The following is a 12,030-nucleotide window of genomic DNA, read 5'->3' as shown; positions in this document are numbered from 1 at the left end:
TTGTAATACCTGGATCTTGGAGACAGTGTGAAGTGCTTTTCCCCAAGTTCAGAAGCATTATATAATTTGGGAATGATACTTCCAGAAATTATGACCCTTACACTTGGTGAAATGATTGGTGTATACATAAACGCACACCATCTCCATATCTTCACACACATTATGAACACCAGTGATCCCAAGGAGGTGATAGACTGGAAGATGGACAAAATTCTGCAGTTAAAGTAGGAATTCCAAAAGAACCATAATGCTTCATTGACTGAAGTTGTAGAACAGGTAGAAGAGAGGTTCACTTGGTTGAACACTGTGAAATGGTTCTCCGGTCTAGGAAAGTGGGTCCAGAAATTGGTTGCTGCAGTTGGTAAACTTCTGATCCTTATAATAAGTGTCATCTTAGTAATTGGCTTGTGTGTCAGATGTGTTCCCAATGTTTTGAAGTGCAGGAAACGTACTAGGTGAACCGAGAAATTGAGATGGTGGTGGTAAGCGATGGAGATATGGATACCAAGTTTAAGGAAGAGCTGTATTACAACCCTGAATTAGAATGTACCCTATGATAATGTGATCCAGATTTTGTTTGGTTGTGCATGAATATATATATATATATATATATATATATATATATAAATATATATATATTAGGGATGTGCAGGCTCAGATAGGTTCGAGTTTGCATGCCGAGTTCGGATTTTTCCCTCAAAACAAATGGCAATCAGAAAGAGGCAAAATGTCATCTTGCATGGACAAACATCATCATTCCTGGACTTTGTCCAGGAATGATTGGCTATCAAATGATTGGCTATCAAAGGGTGGACTGTCGAATCTGTTACAATCGGAATCTCCACTATGCCATCTTGCTAATGGCAAACAAGATGCCATTTTGCAACTGATCGCAAAATGCCATTTTAGCTACAACTAAAAGCCCTTACATTAAATATTCAGTGATGACAAGACAGATTTAGTTGATTTGTCTGTGACTTCGAGTAGTGAATGAAATATTGCTATTTTTTTGTTTTTCTAAAGATAAGTTTGCTTTAGATTTTTTTTTCTTTTGCAAGGTAGAAGTTGATTTTATATGGCCTGACTTAAGCCCTGGTGCATCGGCCTTCATAGATTATGATGACAACCTTGCATCGTCATCATGGCTGCTGCTGGCAGATTCAAGACTGGTATGTGGATCCTGCTCTCCTTTTATGTGACTGTCCTCCACACTCACTTGTTACTGTCCTCCCTACTCACTGCAGTCCTACAGCAGTGTCACCAAGCAATTATAGTGCATCTAAGTTGCAGCTAATTCACACAACCACACAAATGTATTTATTTTTTTTAAACTGGTGAAAAGCACCCCTGAATGAGGCAACAGACCCTTGATAAATGACACAGGCAGCTTCCTGTGCAGCTAATAATATTTTTTTTTAAACTAGGGAAGTGCACCCCTGAATGAGTCAGCAGCCCCTTGATAAATGACACAGGCAACACCTTTGTGCAGCTACATTGCAGATAAGTGTGGCTAACACACACACACACTGAAAAAAAACTTCTTACTTTTTGCACTAGAGGTCGAGAGCACCCCTGAATGAGGCAGCAGCCCCTTGATAAATGACACAGGCAGCACCGCTGTACAAGTACATTGCTGATAAGTGTGGTTAATGTGCACACACACACAGAAAAAACTACTTTTTTATTTTTTTCACACTTGGGGTGAAAAGCTCCCCTGCTGGACAGAGCACCCACTGGAGAACACTGCAGAACCTCTTTTATGGACTGCAGTGTCATAGGAGCCACATAATCCCCCCTCTTCTGTCTGCAGCACAGTATAGACAACACAGCCCTTATGTCCAACAGGTACAGCACAGCCCAGCCAGCCCCTATGGACAACAGCAAGCCCCTATGGACAACAGCTAGCCAGCACCTATGACAACAGCAGTCAGCCCCTATGCATAGCAGCAGGCCCCTATGCACAGCAGCAGTACAACCCCTCCCCTGCATCCTCTTCACTCAGTCTCCACAGCCAGAATGAAAATGGCAGCAAGCGAAGGGGGATCTTTATACATACCAGCATAGGGATGATTAAGTTTTGCCTCACTTTGTGATCCGAGTCAGGTGGGAAAACCCAAGCTGACTCAGATCTCAGCTCAAATCACTAAGTTCAGGTGGCTTCAGTTCTCAGAGAACTGGACTTGCTCATCCCTAATATATATATATATATATATATATATATATATATTATGTTATATACATATATAACCAGGTAGTATTAAAGTTAGTAAAGCACTTTAGTTTATGTTCCATTGTATTATCAAAGTTATGGAATTATCATATGTTGGGTATGCAGATTTTCAGATATTGCGATATCCGCATTTATAGAATCCTACACATTTAGCAATGGGTTATTGAATGGTTCCACTATACTTCTCCTTACACCTGCTAGGGGTTAGAAATTCCTTAAGATTTCTTGACTTAGTTTATTAGGGAAGTATATTGGCCAGAATGGGATACATTTGTAAAATATTAACATTTTTGATGAGGGTTTTTCTAATTCTATTTTCTTCACAATTACATATTGTGTAAAAAAGGGTATAAACTAATTTTTCTTTTCTTTATCGACCTGAGTCTTAGTTTTGCAGAGTAATTGCTTTCTATTCAGATGTTCACTCCTGTAGATGGCTTTAGAAATATTATTTTATGGATATCCTCTATCTATCAGCATATATGTTAATTTGTTCTTTGTATACTTCAGGTTTACTGAAATTCGTCTTAATTCTATAGAATTTAAAGTAGGGGATTTTATTTTTCCAGGGTTTTGCATGGTCACTTTTATAGTAAATACTAAAGTCGCCCACCCCTTTGCCAATTTTAATGAGCGATTGAATGATAATAATATTGTTATCGTTCAATTACTTATAAATTTGTGCATTAATCGGTCACTACCATGTCAGAAAAGACCAGCAATGTGCACTCCTGCTGGTAGTTTCTGACATCAATCATTGCTCGAATCTGCTGGTCATTCTGCCGATAATGGCAGATTGACCATGTTCAGGGATGATGGAGGGTGCATACACTGAATGTCTTATCATTCAGTGTAGGCACTGCAGGGTATGTTGAATGATGTATGATTATGATGTCATAATTATACTGTCTTTCCTGGGTTGGCAAGTGGATGTGCTGATTAAGATTTGTGGTGACCTCTTTGATGTAATTTTGGGTGATTATTTCATTGCCTTCACTTGTGAGGATCAAATCCAAAAATTCCACCTGAGAACTGCTGATGTGATACATCAATTTAAGATTATAATCTTTGTTATGGATCAAGTCAATGAACTTTTTAAAATATCCTCATCCCTCTCCCAAATAATAACAATGTCATTATTATGTTGTTTATAGATACATATATTAACTAGGAATGAGTTATTACAATAAATATATTTTTTTCTCCTACATCCCATTAAGATGTTTGCATGGCTAGGTGCAAAGAATGTACCCATGTGTCCCACAGGTTTGAATATAGAATTGATCTAAAAACTTTCAATTATTGTGGGTTAGGATAAAATGTATTAATGTACTTAGAAAATAAGGGAGAAGGTTAGGTCTGGGTCCCTTTCCAGGGTTTCCCTGCAGGTTTAGATAACTTTTCCATGTGTTTTGAGGTACAAATGTGTCCTACTACATCATTGCTGCACCCATTAGCTGATACTTGCACTGCATTTGCACCAACGCCTCCATTGGATTGAATGGTGCGATTGCTGTTGCCATAGCGTACCATAACGTATGCTGCTACGGCTAATCACATAGCCCGATTCATGCACACATTTGTAGTGAGATCTACAAAGATTTATCTGGACACATCTGAATATAGTGATTGTAAATCTATGGTGGCCCAGATAGAGTATTTTCCTTTCTCTGTTCTTTATACAATTTATTACTGTAGTCATGTCTTTCAAGTAGGTGATAAGTTTCTTAAGATAGCTGCCAAGGAAAACATCCACATATTCTGAAAAAGGTACCCATAATAAATCTATTCCAGATATGATTTTATATTCTCCCTGTTTTTTTTTCGGTTCAGAACCCTGTAAGTACTGACCGGTGTGGGGGATAAAATAATTGCTTTTGCTTGATGAACCCAGTCTGTTCTATTTGGGGAGCTCATACCTTCTTGATTGTTGTTTGTTATATGTGGTTCTAAACTTGTGGAACATTTTATTCCATGCTTGTTGGTTGAGACTTGTATAAAGAGCAATGGGATCTCTAGTCTTGTGCAGGACCAATTTTTAATTAAATTTTTTTCATAATCCAGTCTACCTCTGAAAAATATTTTCTCTTTATTTCTTATGACCTCCACTTCCTAAATACTCTCATTTTTCTTATTCATAACATCTACTTTATTTTGAATACCTTTTCTTATGTTCATTAATAAGGGACTCCTTGTTTTATAATTCTTTTCAATAAGAGTGCAGTTTCTTTTTTCTTAAATAATTAAATTAATCAAATTGACAGAGCAATTATGTAGAACTTTATCCCACTCCTCTATAAAATGGGCATTATCTGTACTAAAGGTGAGATTTTATTATAAATCTTAGTCCTCTAGATACCCTATAAACTTTGAGGAAATGCTCATGTACTTTCATTTCCCACTGTAATTTGACCTCTTTAATCAATGTTTTCTCTAAATCCCAAAACAATGAATCCATATTATTGTCGTCAAAGTTAGAACTAGGTTCACTCTTGTCATTAAATACACCTGTATTGGTGTGAGCTGTGTAAGTGGTGTGTGCTAGTAAGTGGTAAATCATCTTTATTTTATAAATGATCAGTGTTTGTGTGTGTATTGTGTTGTGCAGGATGGCATGTAGGAAGATGTTTTGGGGTAAGATCAGCAGTTAGGAATTGGGGTCTGCCTCTGAGTTAGTAGTGGTGAAGGAGGCAGAGGAAGAGCCTGCAGTGTGTGCCCTAGACAAGACCAGAACATGGTGAAATGTGTATTTTTCCAATAAGAGAAACTGCACTAGTGCATCCAATCATGCCAATACATGAGTGGCTGCTACGGGACGATCACAACACACATCCCTGCCATAGGAGAAGAATTCATGGCAGGGAGGTGTGATGCAGTGAATTCAGTTACAAAGCACTTCTCTGATGTAAAGATGGTTCTCAAACCCAAATGGCAGAGGAGCTACAGTACATAAAGCCTGTAAAACAGGGAGTGGCCCAGCAGTCACTTCACTTCCTTTGAAGAGGAACTGAAGCAAGTTATTCCCTCTAAAACCCTCCCAGGCACCCATATTGATAACACAGACCATCCATCCACTCAAGTAGCAGCTAGTGAGTTATAAACAATATTTTCATGTTTTAAGTGTAAAATCATAATTCATTCTTAACATACACTTACACATTTTGTTACAATTTGATAAACTTATACTGTAACAATTGGGGGTAATTTCCACACAATACCCTGATGAGTTTGAGGAACCATATCAGAGAAACTGCCATTTGCAACTGTGTACAATGTTTATCAAGAATATATTGGTTTGATTAGTGTAAATGACCATATTGTATATTACTAGTTTTCAGATATTGATTTACACTAAGCTCGCACATTGAACTCCATCCTAGAATCAGTCTATTCTTTTATGAGTTTGTTTCTGCGATTTTTGCATGAGTTTAGGACTCGTAGCCTATTACATCCGGAGAGTTGTATGTTTAACATGGAAAACATCTGGATGGCATTTTGTCCATAGTAAGCAGGGATGATGATAATTTATTGCAAGTTTGCATGTTTTCATAGACAATTACATTGGTTTAATGCATACTCACATGTATCCCGCAAAAAATGGCATTGTTTTTACAAACTTGAATCCTATTACATTTACCCCAATGAATACTGGTGCCTTATTGGATAGTATAAATTATTGCATACTGTATTTTGCTCCAAAGTGCAATGTTAGTGAGTCCTTCTGAGTATCTGACTGTTACTTATTGTCTATAAGTGATCATGTCTTTCTGTCAGCATCAGTCAATTTAAACTGCATCTCTTCCAAACTGAAGTTTAGTTGACCCTTTTACCTGAGTCCCTTTAAACATCCAGATTTATTTATACTCCAGATTTAATAAATAGTAACACTTACTGTATGTTGTGGTTATTCAGTGCAATGTAAAATAATAATAATAATAATAATAATAATAATAATAATAATAATATTCATTCATAATATAAACTCACATGGTTCTCTTTTACTTTATATTTGTTTCTCATTCCATTATTGCTTAAAAATAAATACATATCATGCAAAGCTTGAGCCAGACTATACACAGCACTATACACACGGTAGGCAATAGGATCTTCTAGATGATAGCCAAGACTTTGAAGTTTCTTATTAGTGCAATTTCTAAGGGTAATGTTACATATTGTTGAAATAAGCAAATTCTTTCTAATATTTTTAGACCAACAATGAAATTGAGTTATCCAGATATCCTCCAGTAATGGATCAATTGATTGATTTGATTGACTGACATTATTTAGAAATATTTCTACCTCAGGGATAATACATACAGGAAGTGAAAACGCAAGGCTGCCATTAATGGGAATTCCATATTTCCAGTGAAAAGCAAAGTTGAACAATGATGACCATGAAGTTGTAAGAATAAAAGTCTTATTGACAATAAATTGAGCTATTCTGAGGATAAAAAGTAAAAAGTACATGGTATATGTGCCACAAATTATTACAATCTCAGCAGTAAAATGCGAAAAATTCTCCATTAATGAAGTTTTAAAATTGCCATCAATATTAAAAAATTTTAACCTAAATTCAACACATATCCCATGAGTGATTAACTCCCTGCTCAGCTGTTGGAGCTCCCGCTCTCCAGTGTCATCATCTGATGAAATTATCACAACCCAGTTCCAGCCAAACAGTTTCAATAACTTTACAATTGCCAAAAACTGCATCTGGTCATTTGGAATTGTTCGAAAAAAATGTGGATAAATCCTTCTGTCACTCAACAGAGGGTCTCTTGCTCCATAACTGATCTAACATGAACATTAATTTATAGTTAGTTGACACAAAATAATCAATTAAAACAAACAGTTTTATTTTCAGAAACGTGTTAAAAACTGGAACATTGTTTTTTAATTCTACAGGGGAATATGGTTAAACAAATAAAGGAGCACATTTCAGTTTTCTAAGTTTCTCTGCACAAATACTTGGTACACCAAGTTCCTGGATCAGAGTTGATAATGGTAACATAAGACAGTCACTACAAAATATTCATACTCTTTTAATCCTGGGTTAGAGCCAACTCTTTAGTATTCTCTCCAAGTAGTGCTTATTGGACCAGATCCAATGTTTGTAAATTATCAAAGTAAGAGGACATTGGGATTGTTTGTGTCATGTGCTAAATGTGCTGAGAACACAACAAGTTAAGCAATTAATTGAACCAGAGGTGCAAAGGCAGTTAACACTGTAGCAGGAACTGTCACTGGCATAGGGATGGTCATCGACCTTCAATGATTTCAAAACATCAATAGTGGCCACCCAATGTTAACTGGTTTTGCCATCTGTGCTAGAGAAACAATTGTTCTCCAATATCGATGGATGAGTGGGTGCTAATGTTTTTTTTTCCCTTGACAGTATGGAGCTTAGCCCCACCCCTTGGCAGTCACTAAGCCACATACCCTGTTTTGTTTGGCCCATGGCAAACTGTGACCGCAGTAGTGATGGCCATCGATGTGGTGCAAACAATTGATAGTTCACCATAAATACCCATTTATTCTTTTTTGTCATTCTTTTGCAGATCCATGACCACTAGCAAACAGGGCTCTTCATCCTTAGATAACCACTCTATGCTAATATAAGTATAGGTTAATTTGTATATCATGTAGAAAGTGTAATAGACAATACAATTTAGTAAATGAAACATAAAATACTAAGTTACAATGGAAATCAATATGTTAATACTGACATTGGAAGACATAATAAAATACGTGTACAAACAACTACCATATCTCATACAATGCCTTGCAGATTATACTTGCAATACAATAATCACAGTTGTGTGTGTCCAATGTCTATACTAGTGAGATTATAGTTGTCTATTCTCACTTGGAAAAGGAAGTTTCATTCTCCTTATTTAAATTCCTTACAATACTACTTCACTGTCTTCGTAGCTGTTTAGCTAATTCAGAAGAAATAGTATGACTGATTTGCTGAAAAATATTCCCGAACTTATAATGTAAGTACTGTATTGATCTTGAATTTGGCTGAAATGAAACTTCTTCCTCCAGTAGATGATGTAATCATTAAATTGTGGATGTTATATTGGATAAACCGGGAGAGAGTCAATTCAAAACCTGACAGTCTAAAATAAAATACATATAGTGCAGGATCACCAGAATAATAAGTCATTCAATTTCTGATAATATAATTTACATATCACTCTCAGGCGATTGGTAAAACATTAATAATTTAGTGGTAGGCAACACATCAATATAAATATCATATAATTTTCTCTTGGATTTTAGTGAAAGTATCGATCCACTCTCTTTAAGAACTTGCCCAATAATCTTTCAACTTCCTCTGCCGTCTCAGTCTATAGACACTGGAATGAAGTAATATGGTTGCTGACAATGTATAGAAGGTGCTATGTCCCTCAACTTCCCCTCTTTGGTAGAAATAATTTCCTAGTAATGTCCTAGTAGCCTCTTCTAATTGTCAGTAAATGATGCTTGCAGATTGTAAATATGGCAACTATATTAAGCCCTTATAGGTCCGCGATCACCTCCTTCTCTAAGCTGAAGATCTACTCACACAACTCAGCTTTTTAATTCAAAAGTGGCAGACTAGTGACTGGCTACTGACTGGGCTATGGTAATCAGTTTCACTGACCATCATTGCCTTAAATCAGAGCCGAGGTTCTGTGATGCCTCCAAGTCTCACCTCAGGACTGCCTCCTGTCAGTACTAAGTGGCTGCAGCAGTGCTCCCTGGCTGCTCTCACCAGACCACTTGAGGTGTCTCTCTGCTGCTGCTTGGTTATTTGGGTACCCCTCTGATCGAGAACCTCCCATTGCCACTATGCCCTCACTGGCTCCAAAAACCTATCCCCTCAGCCACCGCTAGCAAGCCCTCTAGTAATCTGGCTATAAAGATAAAGGTCAGTAGGCTCTCAAAGGGAAACCCCAACTGCTCTCCAACTACCATAGCATGCTGTCCTCCTTTCTCTCCACTGACCGCATGATCCACTCTCAAGCCATTTCTAAATCCTTCTACATGCATCCAGAATAATATCAGCGATGTCCCATTTAGTGCACACTGCTCAAATATGTATATAAATTGCCCCACCTCTTTACAATATAAAGGCTTTCACTAAACAATTTATCATACTGGATATCAATAATACAAATAAATGGATTAATTATATACAATAACATAATCATATGTCAGGTCTTTCTAAATCCCATACTCTGGCCCATTACATTTCTGCTAACACTAAGGAGCTCATTCAGACCCGGTTGCTAAGTTGCGCTCGCTCTTTCGGGGCAATGGTTGCCCATCTGCACATGCATATAAGTTGCAGTGCGCAAACTAGTGACTGTGATGGGCAATTGTGCACTCATTGTACACAGACAGGGTGCTACTTTGAGTGACAGATTGTGCCATTTGTGGGTGGTAACAGGGGAAGGTGCTTGTGAACAGGGGAGTGGTGATGTGAATGCAGGCATGTCTGATCATCAAAATGGAGTTTATTGTTGTGCATAATTAGCAAAGTAGCATACACTTGACTTGGGTGCATTTCTGGCTAACCTGATCACACTGTTGTGGTGGGGTAAGGCTACCACATGCGCTGTGAGCAGCTCCGATGGCACTCGATGTTCCAGATTATTCACACACTTCCTGGAGATGACGTGTGCTAAGAGTGAGAAGTGGTTGTCTTTATACTCAAGCGTGCGCTCACTGTGGTCGCTCTCTAATACATAGAGGGCATCCTTAAGCCTGACAGTGCAATCGTGGGATTTGCGTACCCACCCCCCTTTAGCCAGTGAAACAGTGCAGCTAATCGACCTGGTCTGAATGAGCTCCTAAGTGTGTTACAGGTTTATAGATGGTAAAAGTTGATGGACACCCCACTGATGGATATCCCTACACTGGCATGGAGTCTAACCACTACCTGTCTAATTAAACCCTTCAGCTAATCACAGACTTATGATCATATGACCACTGCAGAAGTTTAGCTTGTTCAATGAAATATTTATCTAAACACAAACACAGTTGCAGTTGTGGTGGTAGCAGCATATTCTTCCAAATAGATGGAACTTTTGGGGTATAAAGGGCAGGCTTTCTGGCACCAGTAGTCCCACTGTAAAATACAACAGTTTATTTATATTTCCCACTTTATTACCCCTGTACCCAATGCTCCAGGAGTGCGGGGAAGAGCCCCGGGCTTCAAACCAAGCTGGTGGATGAGGGAGAGGGGGAACCCCATTTATTGGGGGTCCCCACCTCCCCTGAAATCCCCAGCTTGGCCTGACCAGCTTGGCCTGATAATGCTTTGGCCCCGGAGCCCTGGAGAAAGGTTCTCTGGGATGTGGCATTACAGCCCAGCCGTTTTGATTCCTGTGCTGGTTTTAAATATAGGGTGTACCCTATGCATTGTTTTTCCCCATATAATTAATCCAGGACTGGCCATGCGGGCTGGTGCTGGTACCTAAAATATGGTGGATCCCTACTTGTTTTGTTCCCTATAATTTTAGGCACCAGGACATGCTGACAAGTTCAGGGCTGGTTAGGCTTCTGGGGGAGACCTCATGTAAGTTTTCTTTTAAAATGAACCCATTTTTTTCTATTTAGAGGCAGAAACATATATGGATCACAGTGATCTGTATATGTTTCTGCCAAACTCGCAGATCGCAGGCAGGTGAATTTTTTTTGCATAAGATTTTCATGGAGTGTTGTCACTTTTCATGAGAATTTAGAATCTGTTTGGTTAATTCCTGAATCCTATCTTCACTAGTGAAAAGGTTCTTGAGTTTTGCTGATGGTGAATTGAATAGAGTTTGCTAACTCTCCAGTATTTTCCCACAGCAATGGAGATCTCTCTCCCGAGTTTAACATTAGTAAATATGAGAGTGGGAAAAAATGCCCAAACTCTCCAGAATTTGCAAACTCTCCCAAACTCAATTCATAGTAAATTTACCCCCTGTAATCAAGTGGGATGGTAGGGCTCAAAAGCTGCTTCAAGTACCTTGGGTCCTGGTCATGTAGAACTTTGAAAGTCAGTAAGCCAATGTTGAAAACAATTCACCATCTGACAGGCGGAAAGTGAAGGGAGCAGAAAATTGGTGTTAGGTGGCTGGAACTGGGCTGGTTGGTTAATAGCCTGGCAGCTGCATTATTTTTCCTTGGAGAACAAGGTAGAGGGCAATGCAGTAGTATAGGCATAATTATATTAATGCATGTATGATCTTTGGCAGATCTTATGAGGGAATTAAGTGCTTGATTCTGGCTATGTTCCTCAGATGAAAGAATGAGGATTTGATTGCGGCTGATACATGATGTTTAAATGTCAAGCCACTATCCAGGACAACACCAATACTCTGCACATGTTCTTTGTTTTGTAGTTCTTAACCCAAAAGTGTAAGTCCTTTTGGTTGGCTGTGCTGCAGACTTGTCCTGTGACATATCATAAGGACCTCTGTTTTATCAGGGTTCAGTCACAGCCAACTGGCACTCATCCACTCCTGGAGGTCAGCTAGGCAGCCATTTAAAGTTGTTATTGGGTTCTCAGTACCTGGAAGAAAGTACATGTACAGTTGTGCATCATCTGCATAACAGTGGTAGACCAAGCCATGACTTCTGATTATTTCACACAGTGATAGCATGTATACTGCAAAAAGCATGGAAGATAGTATATAACTCTGTGGGGCACTGCATGGATGTGGCAGTGTTGATGAACAGTTTACACCAGAAGAAACTCTCTGTGACTTGACAGTGAGAAATAATTTGAACCAGCTCCGGACTATACCATACAGTCCACAGAA

The 12,030-nt window shown here is 38.5% G+C and overlaps 1 protein-coding gene across 1 annotated transcript in view; it reads right to left on the bottom strand.

The window, feature by feature from the left end:
- Positions 1-6,196: 6,196 nt before the first annotated feature.
- The window catches only part of LOC148479279 (extracellular calcium-sensing receptor-like), a 41,181-nt gene continuing 35,347 nt past the window's right edge, over positions 6,197-12,030 (bottom strand). Inside the window, exon 2 of the mRNA XM_088454695.1 lies at positions 6,197-7,024. Within this exon, the coding sequence (XP_088310821.1) occupies positions 6,197-7,024 (828 nt within the window). The remainder of the gene's footprint in view (positions 7,025-12,030) is intronic.

The sequence above is a fragment of the Taudactylus pleione genome, unplaced genomic scaffold, assembly GCF_031769625.1.
Source record: "Taudactylus pleione unplaced genomic scaffold, aTauple2 ptg000627l, whole genome shotgun sequence".
NCBI lineage: Eukaryota > Metazoa > Chordata > Amphibia > Anura > Myobatrachidae > Taudactylus > Taudactylus pleione.
Note: the sequence above shows the minus strand (reverse complement) of the source record. Positions and strands in the feature narration are given on the sequence as shown.